We start from the raw sequence: 17,127 nt of genomic DNA, 5'->3' as shown, positions 1-17,127 counted from the left end.
TGATATGCAGCATTGTATGACACTGTGCCTCTGTTTAAGGAAAAGAAGAAATGAAAATGAAATAAATTATCTTCAGTGTGTTCAGCCTAATGTCCATTTAAAATAAGGGGAAAGGGCTTGTGATAACAAATGCTTAATAGCACTGTGAGCCCTTGAGGACTGAATGTGCAGCACAAGACTTACACAAGTTGTGTGATTAAGAATGCAGTGAGTTTGATGAGACGTGAGCCTAAAGGTCCCTCACCGTGCCACCTTTATGCAATAAAAGGCACTGGTTATGACTCTCTATAAATCAGTTCCTAACTGATACTGAGGACGACAAAATGTCTCCCAATAAGCTTCACAAAGCTACTAAATGATTACGTCTGGTTATGGAATCTTTACAGATTTATAACAGGAAGCTATATCTGTGACCAACACTCAAATGATACTGAGTGAAAATGGCACATATTTGTTGTTCTGTAAAGATCCCAATCAGCGTTTGACACAGGAGGAAGAACGCAGGAGAAGACAAAGGTGGCTTAGACACAGGCGCCATCTAGTGGCAGAAGATTGGGGTTGGGGTTTAACATGACATGTGATATTACACGTCCAGTTTAATTGTGTAATTGGTGTGGCACTGGCTGTATTCGCACCCAGCACTCATTTGACTGTAAACTGACACCAGTGGAAGTGCTTTCTAATGAGTTTGATGTGTGTGCTGGATGATATCCTACTTTCTAAACAAAACTACAAAATCATCAGGAGAAACAATTTTCATCTTTCATGCTTATATAAAATTATTTCAGTTCTGTGTTCCCAAACAAATCAGAGCTGTTGTACCAGGAACGACATCATTTCACGCCCACCTCTTCTTATGCATTTGAAAAACAAGTATTATTAAATTTAACTGTGAATTTCAATGGTCAAAACCTGCATGTACAGAACCAACAATCAAGTCAGTTTAAAAATGCTTCAAAGGTTTTTCTTTCTCCTTTCTTCAAAAGGAGTTATTACTTCTTTCCTGTCACAAACAAATTAGTTTCATCTGACACAATGAAATTAAAGAGGGAGGAGAATTTTAACATCAATACAAATACACATGATGGACAGATGATGGACCTATGCATTATATGTTCCTAAAGTTATGTTTTTTTCATAGTGTGAAACATATAAAAGTTATACTGACTTTGTGTTATTAAAGGGTTACTTAAAAATATCAGGCAGTTTATTCCTGGCTACACTGGATGGTGTGCAGTGCTGTTTATAGCTGCTATATTGGACAGATGTAGATGAGCTGTGGTGTTCATGGTCTGTGTGAGGCTACGTTAAGTTTAGCAGACATAATTTTATTAAGGTGATGATACTGATTAAATTCATCCACTGAATATCAACTTCATACAAGCTTTATATAGGCACCACTCAGTACAGAAACTGTACTTGCACCCACAATGCAAATTATTGTGACTTATTTCTAAATAATTCTGTTCCCCATGTTGCCCCCTACCTGCCAAATCCCACTTTAACTTTAGTAATTGATTTTACTCATTTTTCTCTGTGGGTGCTAAGGCTAAGTCACTCTTTTACAATGCAGGTAACAGCAAATACAGCTAGATTTCTTTTACGCCCTTTGCTTTTCTCTGCTTTCTCTGGGATGAAATAAAGTTTATATTCCTTCCAATTAATATTGTTTTAAACCTGATATTAGTATGATACTCTTAAAAAAACGCTTTGTTTTTTATGGGCCACCTCTGATTATACATAACACCAGCAGGTACTTGGCAGCCACCTGGCAACAGCAAAAATTACCTGTTTTCTCCTTTTTGCACCTCCGACACCTTATGAAAGCATCCTGTCACTTTAATTTCAAGACAGCAACACTTCATCTATAACCAGAAAAGCCGAATTACAGGCCCTGTGTTACTTAACCTCATCATGTTGCATAGCAACCACCTAGCCATGGTCTCAAATGACCTACTTTTTTGTATTTGTGCACCTATGCCTTATAACAATCATCATTTCAGCTCATAAACAAACCAAACATTACTGTAGCATGGGCATGCACCAGTAAATAAAAATAACCGAGGTGCTAATTAATTGATAAGATATAATTACTTAGTAGCTATTAAAATAAATTACCTCTCATTGGTGCTGGTAACAGCGTGTATTGCGCAATATTTTTTGACACGTGTGTAATGGGAAATCAGACATTTCATCAAGCAGCCAGCTTACCTTCAGCTTCAGATATTAATGAGCAGATAGTTTAACTTTAGCCTTGAGCGCTCTCCAGACATCCTGTCTAGCCCTCAGCAGAAAGCCACAGATTTCACATGCACTCCCTCCAGCTCCGTATAAAGCCAGGTGATTCATGGCCTCTAAGGTAAGGTAAGGTACGGGGAGTGGGCCTCCTTTTTTTTCCCTACAGCATGCTGCCTTCAGGGAGACAATGCTACATGAAAAATTCTGCTGAAAATATCTTCGAGTTAGTCACTGAACTGTTTCGATTCACATTTGGGTCAGATTTATGCAGCAGCATTGATTTACTGTAGTCAGCAGTTGAAGAGTTATTTTATTCTGCAGTTGTACTGCAGTTTTTAGACTTTTAAAATCCAGCTATTAAATGTGACTGTCTTTGTGAATGGTGTAGTCCTGTATCTATAGCAGGCACCATGAATGTTGGACATTCTGCATGATTTCAAACATGAATCGTTACCTGAGGCAAATGCTAAAAAATATGCTAAGAGGGAGCTAATTGGTATGCAGAGTTGTCAAATATATTATGCATTTGATTCCCACATTATGTAAGCAAACCCCTATTGCTTTAATAGAAAATTCACATGCTGTCTTTTCCTACTTTGATCTGAGGATTATCTATTGGTCAGCATGAAAGCTTGAGCAGATAGAAACTTATTATGCAACATCCCTGCTTATGTGGGTCCAGGGCTTAGGATAGTGCATTTAAGTTTTTGAGTGAATTTACAGAAAAGTCTGCAGTCTCAGATTTAGCTTTGAAAAAATCTAATTAAAAGTCTTAAAGAAGAATTAATACAAATAACATCACCCTGCTCCAGTTTGTGTTTATAGAGCCTGTAAACTGACGTGCAGTGACTGATTTGTTTTTCCAGAGTTTCCAGTCAGGTATGCAGTACATCAGTGGGTCAGTTTGTCTTTTGTTTTCTCATCTCGTGTATCAGCTGTACTCTGTAGATTACAGATCTGTTTATACCAGCTTCCTGTGCCCAGCTGGTGCACTGAACCATTCATTTCAGTCTGTGCATGTAAAGTATGATTCATAGCTTCTGGTGCTTTCATATCTGAAAAGGCCGCGTGTGCGCCTGTGTGTAAATATGCGTTTGTGTGCTTAGATGGGGGTATGAGAGTGGGGGTGGGAGTGTGGTTCTGCTCCTCATTGGCTGATTTTTTTTCTCTCTGACAACCAGAAAACGTGATGCTGGCTGCAGAGGCACTGCAGTGTGTGCTGCAGCGAGAGAGTGAACAAGAGGAAAAGAGAGGCCTGTGTGTGTGTGTGTGTGTGTGTGTGTGTGTGTGTGTGTGTGTGTGTGTGTGTCTGTCTGAGAGAGAGAGAGAGAGAGAGAGAGAGAGAGAGAGAGAGAGAGAGAGAAGGGGGCAGGCAGGCAAAATAAGCCACATGCATAAGGAGGGAGCCAGAAGCACAGAGAGAGAGTGTATATGTGTGAAAACACCGCGCATGTGTGACTGTGAGGTGCACTGACGGGAGCAGACGGAGGAGGAGAAAGAGCAGCGATGAACGGCAGTGGAGCCAAGAGGAGAGAGAACAGCAGGGGAGACGGAAGGGAGGAGAAGTGAGGTTTACCTGAAAACCAGAAGAAAGGAAGGAAGAAAGGAAGAAAGAAAGGGAAGGAGACATATGAGAGTCACAGCACAGAAGCTCATATCAGTGCACAGAATGAGCTGTATCATCTGAAGGAGGAAGAGGAAAAAAGGGATGGAGAAAAGGATACCGGAGGCAGACGTTCAGCCACAGCTCAGAGGAGAAGAAACAGGGTTAGTGGAGTGAAGGACGAAAGGCTCCAGAGAAACGAAACAAGGGATGTGGAGGTCGATGAAAGCAGCCCAGAGACGTGATGTATCCACCTAGCAGCAGCTTCCTCCATCTTACTTCCCCGTTGATGCCTCCCTTCGCTGCTGCTAGTCGCTGATGCTTCAAGAAGAAGACTGAGAGGAGAGAGAGCGTCCTCCCTCGAACAAAGAGACCACACGGTTTGGTTTTACCTTCACAGAACGAAAGATATCACAGCAAAAACAGAAAGACAGGAACGTGGCGCGAGACAGGACTGAAACAAGACAACTGCGTAGACAGGCAGGTGAGGCTCGGTGTATGCTTCATGGTGAAGACGCTCAGGTTTTTGCTCTGTGTTGCTCCTTGGATTATCTGTGTGACCTGTACATTTAGGCTCTGAGAGGTGTGGCTCGTGTATGTTGCGTTCATAGCAACATACACACTTTTTGTTTTTTGTCTTTGTGCTTGAATGAAATAGACAGGCTTTGCTTTATTTTTTTATTTATTTTTTTGCTTTGTTACATTAAGCTGGGATTTGTGTGAGTGTTGCATCATGGCCATCCGTTCTGCAGACACACACACCCACCTGGATGTATGAATGGAGACACACGTGCGCGTCTGCAGAATGGGACCTGCACCTGCCTGCGTATTTATCTGCACGGAGCACAAACAAACATTGTCTGGAAACTGTGAACAGAGCCTGAGCATGTGTGAGTTTGCGTGTTAACAGTATATTCAGGTTTTCCTGTCTCTGGTTTTGACATTTGACAGACCTCTGCGTGGATGGACAACAGGGGCAGGAGGAGGAAGGGTAGTGGTAGCAGGGATGGGGCAGGAACGCGCTGTTCTGTAGCTGTCAGCATCTCCGTATTGGCCATACATTGGCGCCGCAGTGAGAAAGCGGTACACCACCATGCTGTGATTGCATAACTGCTGCTCCCGAACGCACCCCTCCCACATGCAACCAGCACACTGAAGCGAGCTTATCTCACACAGTCCGAACATTTTGGCCAACGCACATTAGTCCCTCCGGAGCATCATCAGTGCCATCAGCCTTAAACATGTGCCGAGACAGCCTCTTTAAAGAGAAAAAAAATCAATTGCCTCAGTCAATCGAGCCACTGTTGTTGAAGAGCTCACCCCCCCCATAATTCTTGTATGAGGTCTGTGTGAGGCATGAGACATTCAGGTTGTTGCTTTTATTTTACTGCCTGTGTGCGGCTCTGCCATGTTGCTGTGGGAGCTACACAGATGAGAACAAAGAGCACTTGGCTGTAATAAATTGTGAGGGAAAATGGCCGATGTCTGCCATGAATGGCAGCGTGCTTAATTATTAAAAACAACACCTCGCCGCTCATGCACGGAGCACTCTGTGCCCATCTAAAAACACAAACATCAGACTGCATTCAGCCAGTCAGTCAGCTGACTGTAAACATGACAGATGGATGGTTACAAACATGTGCCTAAAAATCCAGCAAATAACAGTGAGATGTATTTAAATGCTGTCATTTAAATTTTATTAGCTTGACAGCACTTTATTGGATTATGAGTGAATGAGTGTCCAAAGCCAGGAAATTAGACATCTATATGTCGCATATAATGGGGTTAAAAATATTAAGAAAAACAGGAATGTAAACAGGAGAAAAGCTCTGTTGTCTTTATAAATTAGCAACCACAATTAACCACAGGAGTAACTCATACTTTCGAATCAGCAACTCCATAATTTGCAGAGAAAAGCTGCAGCCAGCAAACATACAGTAAATCTGGGGATTTGCCCTCAGTGCCCGCTAAGGTCACCACACGTTATGCAATCAAAATAGAGCATAATATTTCACACGGGTCCGACTGGAAAGTTTGTTTGTTTGGCTTTTTTTACCAGCCGGGGTACGAATGTAGATGCAAATTTCAACATAGCTGGCATACTTGACATACTACTGGTATGAGGTATCGGGGCATGATGACCCAATCCTCTGCTCTCTCCATCCGGACAGATATATGGGAGACAGAAACGGTGACGGGCAGATTTTCACTGAGAAAATGAGACAGACAGACATGGAGACTCGCGCATCGTCTCTATGACTCATTCAGAACATGGTGCCCTTCTCCTGCACTCCGATGTGCACAGGTGGAATCTATCCACTGTGATCAGGAGGACCAGAGCAGAGCGCTACGTAAATGTGTGTTAATAAATCCACCACTAAGTATACGAGACGTTTAAAAATCCTAATTTTAGCGGCAGTTATCAGCCGGTTATCTGGTTTGTTTGTGTGTCCAGGAATGTAAAGGGTGGTGCCCTGTACGTGATGGGGAGTATGCTGGTGAGAATGTGCTGTGTGTGTGTGTGTGTGTGTGTGTGTGTGTCAGAAATGTGAATGCAGCTCTGTGTGTCTTCTAATGGTATGAGGAATGTGCAGCTGAGGCAGCCTCCTCTAACATCTCTGTGGTCAGCTCTGCTTTTCCTCCTCGTGCTTGTGATGATGAGGTCAAATGCCTGCCATGATTTCATTAGTGTAATAATTCCTGTGCGGGAAGATCCAGCTATGTACACACACAAACACACACAAACAGTGTCAAAGCTGTGTAGGGCAGTTTGCACTGTTAATATGGTGTCTTGGTAGAAGATGAGCTCCTTACATAACCGCAGAGGGCTCCGTTGGTTAGGAGGAGGCTGCGCCAAGGCTGGCCCATCAGCAAGCAATCTGCATCCGTTATCAGCCCTTTTTGTAACACTGTCACCAAATTAGAGGGTAATTTTAGCTTCTTCTACTCCCCCAGGCTCAAAGGATCCTCATGCAGTCTAGATACTTTATCAAATTGACCCTTGCCATTGTCAGAGTTATTTTTACAAGCTCCGTCTAGACATGAAAGATCTTTTTTGATTAATAATCATTTGATCCAAATAGAAATTTCAGACTTTTAGATAATGATATTTTCTGTGTTATCTATATGAACATATGACAAAGTTTATTTGTGCTGCTGTGGTGCATAGTAATAGTTGTTGTTGTTGTTGTTGTTGTTTTCATCTTTTTAAGGCTCTACTACAGATTTTGTGTTTTAAGCTACATTTGGTGAAAACGTAGATAAGACTATAAGATTAGAGGGAAAAAACTTGTCTAAGTAAAATGCAGTCTAAAATGGACAAAACGAGATTTAAAGTAGACCTATTAAATTATTTACTTTCGCTCATACAGTATATATGCTACATTAGTGTCTATTCATGTCAAACATAGCTGAAGTTTTAAATAATAAGTACAAAGGATCCCTGTGAATGATGAGCTCAGGGCTCAGGCTGCTGTAAACTTTTGTTTCAGGTTGTTTTTCTGTTAGTGGCTCTGTATAATGTCAAAGAAAGGGCACATTCTAAATATGGTCATGTTAAGCACACTGCTTTCACTGTTAGCAAATCAGCTCCACCCACCTGCTGCTGGAGAGGGGCAGAGGGGCCACCAGTCAAAAGAAGGGCCTAAAGTGACAGTGGCATTAAAGTGAAGCCCAAATGGTTCATTTCGGCACCTTCTTTTTTGCTTTCTTTTGATAAATATATGTATATAATGCCTCCGCACAACAACACTCATTCCAAGGTGCTTTGTATTATAAGACGAAGACGCTGCAGTATTAGAGAAAGAGTCCCACTAACTTGGTGACAGTAGGGAGGAAAGACCTCTTTTTTAGCAGGAATGATATCTGATAGAAGCTAGCTCATGGAGGTACATCCTCTTTAACTGGGGTGGGTGGGTAAGAGCACAGAGAGAGACAGAGGATCAGTGGAAGAGTTCCATGAAAGCCTGGTATAATATAAAGAAGGATTATTTTACACTTTGAATCATGTAAAGCTACTGTCACAACATCCAAACATTAAAACATGAAGCTGGAAATTAACAAAGCATCAGAGACACGATCGAAGAATAAAGTATAGAAAGCAAAAAAGTTGGTCTTTGCACCTGACCTTAAATATACTGAATCCATGAAATAAGTTTGATATCTAGTAGAAAAATTGTACAAATATTTTGTCTTTAACAAAAGTTTTATGCCAATTATTAAACGAATTGTGAAATCGGTTAAACGTGTCCCACAGCATTAACATTGTCTAAAAGAAGGCGCAAATAAAAGTCTGTAAACTATATCATGTACATTCTTGTTGTTTATCTCTTTGAGAATTCCCACGTAAATATTTTTTGAAAGAATCAAGGATTTTAAATGAAAATGAGATGGCACTTTGTCTTAACTGCCAACACCACCGAGCCTTGTGAAATGTACAAATTTTATTAATGTTGATTGTGTGCGCAAGAGGATGAGAAAGGCTGTTTTTGGGAGGAGTGTTGTGGCATTGCAGTGTTGGATGATGGTGTAATTGTGAATGATGTTTCCCCACACCTATGCCTGTGTGCAAGTATGACAAGAGATTAATAGAGAGCAGATAAATGGGAGAAACAAAGCCTAAAATGGCTCGCTGCAGAGTAATGAGCTAAAGACTTCCGCCGTCTGCGTACATCTTCCTCATTCAGCGTGAATCTGCAGCAGGGGTTGGGGGCAGGAAACCACTGAGAAGTGAATAGATAAACAACCCAGAAATAGAAACCAGGACCTGTGCTGTGCTCTCTCTCTCTCTCTCTCTGTCTTTTTTTTTCCTCCTCGCCATGTAGGTCACCTCCTCTGCTCATTTTTTTCCCTCTCTCTCTAATGAATCATCACCGCTGACAGCCACGCGGAGAATGAAAGATGTGTCATCCTCCCTCTTCTGCTTTTCGACAGCTTTTGTTTTGGTCAAGCTAAAAAAAAATTCATCTGTGCATTTGTTCTTTCTCGCAAAAAACCCACACGCGGTATGACACAAGCTCCCCATTGCTTGATTTTAACCTGTTCCCACGCGTGTTGGAGTCGGACTGACGCAGCTCAGATGATGGCTGGGTGTTGACAGGAAGCAGGAGGAGTGACAAGAGTAGGCCTGAAACTTGTGGCACAATCACCTGCTCTAACCACACGGTGTAGCAAGCTATGACTTAAAATACATGTCAGTTACATTTACTGGGGGGGGGGGTGCACCCAGTTCCCAGCACCGTTTACTTTATGTAGAAGATATAGGTACACACTAGTGTTTTTGAAGGCTGCTACTATGTTGAGGCACTTCATGACTCAGTGCTTCTTCAATCCTTGCTGCAGTGTTACCAGAACATTAGTGCAGTCTACTACACTGAATGATAGAGGCTCAAAAGAATAAAGAAAGGCATACACTGAGTGGTAACTTTGTTAGGCTCATTCCAGGCCCTGTGTTTGTGATTCTTTCGCCATTGCACATTAGATATCAGCACGATCTTCAGACCTGGCAGCGTGCTGATTGTGTTTAGTCACAGGAAGGCATGCTCCCTGTGCTGTGCCCCAGAGCGTCTGGAAACATGATATTTATCTGTCTTTGTAGAGACTCACCTGAGCCAAATGTCAAGATGCAGAAGGAAGTAGGACCATTTTTTTACCCCTTAATGAACTGTTGTGATATCCTCTGTCATCAGAATGAAAAACAATCAGTATACAGATAGAGCGGAACAAATTCCGGTCGGTCACACGCACATATTTGGCACCATTTTAGAGAAAGCAACCGTGGATTTTTCGAGAACCAATGCTAAAACTATTTTCTTTTTCTTTTTCTTTCTGATCACAGGTGGATGGACAAAAGGAATCCGGTTATTGGACTGAGGCACCAAACTGTTACCACTCTTTCTGCTTAGCTGGGACGACTATCTGAAAGTCCAAATAAACCACCCTTCACTCCCACCTCCGAGGAATTCAGGAGCCTTGGAGATTTAAGGAGTCATTGCAACAGCTTTTTTTCCTTTTCTTTTTTTTTATGGCACCTTCCAATAAAAGGCCTCCTCGCTACTTCTTATCACTGAGCCAGTTCAATTCAACTTTATTTATATAGCGCCAAATCACAACAACAGTTGCCTCAAGGCGCTTACAAGGGTCACACAGGGTCAGCTGACCAACCTGGACCAAGAATTTATTCTTTCGTTCTCACACACTCAAGTTGATGTGTAACACATCCGCAGCCAAAAACAGGAAGCTAAGCAAGGCTGAGCAAGAAACATATCTAAAGCCTTAGCAGGGCACAGGATATCGTTTCAGACAATACCTCGTGGACCTTTCTGAACTGCCTGTAATCCAACCCTCCACTAAACCTGTACTGTATGTGTACATGTGAGAATCTGTGTGCATATGAGATTATTTATCAGTGTTTATCTCTGTGCTGAGCAGTTCTTGTGAGTGAATAGCCATCAGAGACAGCAGAGAACCATCAGCATAAGTGAGTTAAAACAGCAACAACAAAAAAAACTACCTTTAAGTAGTCAACACTGGTCCGATACTGTAAGCTGGACTGTTAAGTCATCTGTACATATTAGCTGTGACAGAATAAGAGCTACAGATTGTGGTGCTCTGGCAAAGCTCTCCTATCTGTCTCCACCTCATAAAGACTCAGGCTGACAACAGTGCCCACCAAGGGGAGGGTGTGGGGGATCTCTGAGGGAAACATGGAGGGAACCATCCGTCCCCATGTCCCCTCTAATGGCTGACTTCAAAAAAGGAGTCTAATCTTTTTTGCCGTCGCACAGAACCAGGCAGAGTTGTCTAGCGCTGATAAGAGCCATTGCTCCTCTCTTTCCCACCTCCAAAACCGTGCGAATGTCCTGCCTCAGGCGTCAGCCCGTGACCATCCCGATGGACACCGTCAAGATCATCCAGTCTGAGAAGTTTCCCAGAGAGTGTCCTGTGCCCGTCACCCAGCCACGCTATGCCCCGCCCCCCAGAGTGGCGTGGGACGGTGGAGGTGAGGGTGAGATCATCGTCAACCAGGCCTGCAGCGACCTAACTCTGGACATAGCAGGGTCTCCCAGGCCGATGGTGTCCCCCCCGGCCCCCGTGATGCGCAGGGAACAGAGCTTCCTGGCGCAGCGAAAAACCAGTGCCAATGAAATCTGCTACCACCAGTTCCACTACAAGATGGACGACGTCATAGTCAACCAGTACGTGCTACGTTCCTCTTCCACCTCCTCCTCTTCTTCCTCCTCCTCCTCGGGACCCGTAATGCCCTGCGAGCCCCTGGATTGCCCTACCTGTGGCCACACATACAACTTCGCCGGGAAGCGGCCGCGCATCCTCTCCTGCCTGCACTCAGTGTGCGAGGAATGCCTGCAGATCCTCTACGAGTCGTGTCCCAAGTACAAGTTCATCTCCTGCCCCACGTGTCGCCGCGAGACAGTGCTGTTCACTGACTATGGCCTGGCTGCTCTGGCCATCAACACCAGCATCCTGAGCCGCTTGCCCTCTGACCCCAACGGGCCCGTGCAGTGGGGCGGGGACGCCGACCGCAGCTGCTACCAGACTGTGCGTCAGTACTGCCAGTCAGCCTGCACCTGTCAGATTGCCAACCCCTTGTCTTCCTGTGGCATCATGTAGACAAGGACGGACACTGCAGGCATGACTTGACGCTGCTCTACCACCACCACCACCACCACTCCTCGTCTATAAGCTCTGCCTGTTCTGCCAATTCCCTCCTTCACTCACACATACAGTAAATAAAGCCCTCCATAGATGTTATCTATATATATTTAATAGCACAGATGGATGCTGTGTGGGACTAATGGATGCCGGTGGTTCAATAAATAGTAAATAAATGTATTTTATGTATGGACTGGAATCCTGTTCACCCTCTCTCGTTTGGTTGGACGTGTTTGTCTTTGTTGACATCTCTTTACATGGGAATGCCTGGGGAGGTCCATCTCCCCCAACCTAGGTGAATAAAGATTATCTAAATGAGAAAAAGTACCTCTGTGTGGCCTGCACTTGTTGGGTGGGAATCATAGGGTACTCACAATACTGACTTTTAAGTACAAAAAAAAGAATGCTAAACCAGTTTCTTACAGCATTCAGATGAAAACCCCAAAATTGGATTAAAAAGTGTAAACTTTTTGATAAGCAAGGAAATTTTAAAGGCAGTTTTAGCCCATGAAACCCTTGAATTGAATAGTTAAAGTTTCTAAGTAGTGAAAATCAATTTACTCCAAATCTGAAATAGCTGATTCATTAAGTTCAACAGTCCAACAGCAACTGATGAACAATACATTTGGCAGTTGGTTAAAATCTTCCACATACTGTAATGAGTTGGTTCAAGTCTGTTCTGAGTTTCCTAAAAACTTACTGGACGGTTTATTAGGTATACCATGTTAGTACTGGTTTGGACCACCCTTTATTCTTTGTGGTACAGATTCAACAAAGTGGTGTAAACATTTCTCTGAGATTTTGTTCCATTTAGCATGATACCATCACATAGCTGCTAAAAATTTGTCAGCTGCACATCCACGAGCTTCTTATTTCTAAAAGTGTTCTACTGGAATGAGATCAGGAGTCTGGAGGCCAATCCCTTGAGGTGGTGTGAGATTTGGGACATGGTTAATTATCCGGCTGGAAGCAGCCATCAAAAGATAGGTACACCGTGGTCATAAGGGGATGGACAGCAATAATACTCAGATGGGTTGTATTGTATTTCTGTAACAATACAGAAAAAACACTATTACACCGACACCAAAAGCCTGAACCAGTCATACAAGTGAAGATGGATCCATGTTTTCATGTTGATTATACCAAATTCTGACCCTACCATCTGAGGGTTGCGGAAGAAATCAAGAGTCATCAGACCAGGAAATATTTTTCCAGTGGTCTGTAGTAAATTTGCTTCAAGGTTCCATATGTTGTATGTTCAGAGATGCTCTTTGGCACACCTTGGTATTAATATGTTGTTGTTTATGTTGTCTTCCTATGAGGCCATTCTTGTTTGACATATCCTGTGGTCAGAGAACTGCTGACCACTGGATATTTTCTCTTTACTCTTTGTAAACTCTGGAGATGTTTGTGCTGAAAAATCCTAGTAGATCAGCACTTTCTGAAATACTCAGACCAGCCTATCTGGCACTAACAACAACACCATGCACGTAAGTCACTTAAATCACCTTTCGTTCCCATTCTTCTGCTGCTTGGTTTGAGCTTCATCAGGTTGTCTTGACCATGTCTACGTGCCTGAATACAGTCCGTTGCTGCCATGTGATTAACTGATAAGAAATGAATAAGTTGAGTCTATGAAAAGGTCACTGAGTGTAACCCTTGAACTCCTGATGATTAAAAATTCTAAATAATAAGAAGGAAAAAAGCAACATTGTTTAAACTGCACGGTCTAAGGTAGGTTTTCACATTAAGCAGAAACTCTGTGTTATGTAATCATGGTTCTTCTTAGACATGAACAACATGAACTTTGTGTTGTCAAATTACAAGAAGACAAAACTCTGGAACTTCTGTGAAGTATTTTCATCATTCCTTTATTTGACATTTGCAGTATAGCCTGCTTTAATTGTTAAAAACAGTAACATAGGACATTTTTGTTGTGCTAATTGTAAATAATGAGAGAACCACTTAACCATTTACTTCCCAGTCAAATAAACAGTATTGAAATTGCCTTTATTTGTCAATATAAATTTTTAAAAAGCAAGTAAACTTTTTACATTTATATAATGCAGCACACTGGTGCATAAAGGGATGAATAGGAAGTAGTTTTGAAAGCAGTTAAAGTGCTTGTAGTTTTGCAGAAAAGCCTTTTCTCCTCAGAATCTCTAACATCAAAACATCAAGCCAGACACTGTGGTCCATTTATACAGTTTTGTCTTTCCTCTTGAACAGTTGGCTCAGCCTTCGACGGGTCGAGTTTTTCTCAGATGGCTGCATCTGTTGGCTTTAAAAAATTCATTAGAAAGAGATGAAACGAGTCAACGTCAGAAAGTGGAGGTTGCGTTTGTGCTGCGTTTCATGAAAAAAAGAACAAAATGTTCAAGAGGAGCAGATGCATCGTCTGAAAATCAACACCAAAAATCTCACCAAAGCCTCCTTATCGATGATCCATTACCTGTGGACCACTGCATCAGTGTATAAATAACACAACTCACCTCCTTTTATATGAAGCATCTCTTCTCAAGGACAGGAGTTTTTTCCTCCAGTTCATTATAGGTTTTTTTGTCTCCTTCTCTGTGGATTCCTGAAGAGGAAAAGAAGATTAAGAGTACATTAATAAAATAACATATTTCTTATCACTTATAATTCATGATATACACATGTATTTTTTCTTATTTACTTCTGATGTTCTACCTGATTTTCTTGGACTTCCTCAAGCTCCTCCAGCAGGTCATGTGTACTCATATGCTGCCCTCTCCAGCCTGCATTCACTTTTTCTGCAGCAGGAACACAAATAAGGCTTCATGATCACAGAAAGTACACATTCTATTCAACAAATGGACAGAAATACAACCACAAGAAGTAATCAGGCTTTTTTTTAAAAACAACAGTAGGATGATAACTCACTTAAATGCATCATGGCAAGAGTTGTATCTGAAGCTGATCTCTGCCGAAAATGTCCGTATTTCCTCTGCTTGGGTTCGCTGCTAACATGCTCTACATTTACTGTATCTTCAAGGCTTTGACAAGTGGTTAAGTCCTTCTCTGCAGTTACAGAGTCAGTCTGACAGATGTCAGGAGTCTAAAAGAAAAAAAAGTGAGCTTTTTAATTCATATAGGTCTCCAGATTGCAGGATAATTTGTCATCACTAATCTGACAAACTCGTGTCAGTTTTATTACCTGTTGAAACTGTTACGAGTTCTTAACTGTGAGACATCATAGAGCCTTGAAGGGACTGTTGTTGTGATTTGGCGCTATATACATAAAATTGAATTGGACTGGACTGAATTGAATTCATACATTAAGAAATGAATGACGTTACCTGGCTCACTTGGAAGACTTTGTGTTGCACGAGGACGTCTGCCTCCATCTGTAGCGCTCGGTTTTCCATCTGCTGTCTTGCAATATCTTCTAGCTTCTGACACACCTGCTCCAGGTAGATGAACCCAGGACTCAGTTCTTTTATCTCATTGCAACCAAAGCCCTGCAAATGTCAAAGAGCAAATCAAATGTTAACTTAAAAATCCTGCTGTTTTGTTACAAATACACTTCGCACATGCAAGGAAATTTTGTGCAGATATTACTTCTGGGAGTGGGAAACTCTTCCATGATTCCCCTTTTTTTTAAATTTAGCACCACTATGAAACATACCTGTTTAAAACATCTCAACACTTTATTTAAAAAACTCCAACAACAACTGGATTTTCTGTCCCGCAACCCCTGCAAACTTGATTACAAGCTGTGAAGCCAACATTTGCACATGCCAGAAATTTGAGTCAGTACCTTTTATTAAAACAGGTGTCAAAAGATGAAACAGCTGCGGCAGTCATACTATCAACCTTTTCATTTTACATTATAATGCTTCCTCTTGGCCACGAGGCAGAGTGGCTAACTGCCAGCAGAACTGGCTCTGACAGTTCCTGTCACAGTTAAACTGATTAACCTGCAGTTCTGCCGATTAACGAAAATCCCACTTTTTGTGCAAAATGTATGCGATTCTCTGCAAAGTTTTTACATAGCGCCTTCTTAGGGGCCTAATTTCACCATGCCTGTGGTGTTTGGAGCTAATTGAGTGTGTTAGCATGTTAAATGAAGCAATATATCATATTACTTTTTCAAGTTATTAAGTTCAGATGAGTTGAGATGAAAACCTAACAATGGAAATCACAACCTGTTTAGTTAGAATATCCACATTCATCTGACTGACACATTCATACGCATCTGATTGCATGTAATTAAAAAAGTATATAGTTATGTAGATGTGACTACTTGGCATTAAGTAGCTTCCTTGTATTGCATTACCCAAAGCTATTTAACCTTGGCCAAACGAATACAAGAACAAACTTATGACACACACCCAGTGGCTAAAAACAAAGCATTGTGAACTAAATGCTTTCAAATGGTTCAGGTAATCCAGTTGTTTCTTCACCTTTGTGCACTGTCAGCGTGAACTGGTTTTCACATTTTTTGAGAATTGAATCCATTCATCTCAATCTTGTACACCCAAAATAATTTTCCAAAACAAGACATTTTTTCTGCCCTCTGATTAACGAAATATGTCTCACATTCTGAAAAAAAAAGACCCACAGACTTCTCCCCACATGTCCTATATCCATTCTTCACATGCCTGCTAACTGGGCAGACTGGTTTATGAGCCCATGCGCAGACGACGGTCTTGTGAAAGTTTGTTGAAAGAGATCTTGTCTGATTAATGACATGCAAGCCTTACTTTGAATATGAAAGCAGCTTTCTGTGTTGCAACCCTCCAGGAAAAAGTGGAGGGCCTGTTAAACCTCTTGTACAGTCTATCAACCGTTCCTCTAATGTCTGGCTTGTGCCGTGCAAGATGGTACATGTAACCGTGACTAAATTATGTCATCCCGAAACTGGCCCCAGAAAAGCACAAACAGAAACCAAAAACAATATTTAAGTGATAGAGCATTACTATGGAAAAAACACAAAATCTTAAGAGATTTAAAGCTTGGTTCATGATAGAAGAGCTTCTCACCTCTGATGTCCGCCTGTTACTAATCATAGACTGAGTCCGTCTGCACATTTCTGACACTGGCTGAATGGAAACAGGTGGACTGACTGTCCTTCTTTCGTCAAGTCTGTCTGATCTTTGACCTCTTACTAACTCCGATGTGTGCCGTTTGATCGGAAAAGACGCTTGAGGTCGCCGACTGAGCATTTCTTCTGGTGTCAGGGGCTTTGAGTTGCCCTTTGAATACATAGAATCAGTCCTTTGTAACACTTGCTCTAATTTAAGGTGCGAGGCAGTAGAGTCTTTCTGAGTGCTGCTGGAACATAGAAGCGGGGATGAAGAAGGGCAGCAGGTGGGCTTGGGAGAGGAGAACACAGGAGACTGCGATGTTAATGCTGGAGTGAGATCTTCTTCTATTTCTGTTGAGGCAAAGGACGATGTAGCACGAAAACATGTGTCACAGCTGGCCGTCTCCACTCCAGAGTCCACTGATTCTGAGCGCCCGTTTGTTTCCATCTCTGAGGAAGGTGTTGGAGGGTCTTTAGCATTGCGCTGAAACCACTCTGAGTCAGGACTTGTGTCATCAGTTACCCAAGTCTCCATGAGGTTTCCAAAGCTCTTGTACAGATTCAT

At 42.1% G+C, this 17,127-nt stretch overlaps 2 protein-coding genes across 2 annotated transcripts; one reads left to right on the top strand and one right to left on the bottom strand.

Annotated features, from left to right (window-relative positions):
• Positions 1 to 10,627: 10,627 nt before the first annotated feature.
• On the top strand, positions 10,628 to 11,470 carry rnf208 (ring finger protein 208). The gene has a single exon (XM_085358173.1). It carries the CDS (start codon positions 10,697 to 10,699, stop codon positions 11,468 to 11,470), a length of 774 nt encoding a protein of 257 aa, XP_085214299.1. The 5' UTR covers positions 10,628 to 10,696.
• Positions 11,471 to 13,711: 2,241 nt separating this feature from the next.
• LOC146628895 (uncharacterized) lies at positions 13,712 to 17,127 on the bottom strand. The gene is made up of 6 exons (XM_085358172.1): positions 16,519 to 17,127; positions 14,833 to 14,994; positions 14,417 to 14,591; positions 14,204 to 14,286; positions 14,005 to 14,093; positions 13,712 to 13,793 (listed from the first exon to the last, which is right to left on the bottom strand). Exons 1-6 carry the CDS (start codon positions 17,125 to 17,127, stop codon positions 13,712 to 13,714), a joined length of 1,200 nt encoding a protein of 399 aa, XP_085214298.1.

This window comes from Diplotaxodon limnothrissa, linkage group LG7 (assembly GCF_057381915.1).
Source record: "Diplotaxodon limnothrissa isolate DT_005_m linkage group LG7, D_limnothrissa_male_GT1.1, whole genome shotgun sequence".
Taxonomy (NCBI): Eukaryota; Metazoa; Chordata; class Actinopteri; order Cichliformes; family Cichlidae; genus Diplotaxodon; species Diplotaxodon limnothrissa.
Note: the sequence above shows the minus strand (reverse complement) of the source record. Positions and strands in the feature narration are given on the sequence as shown.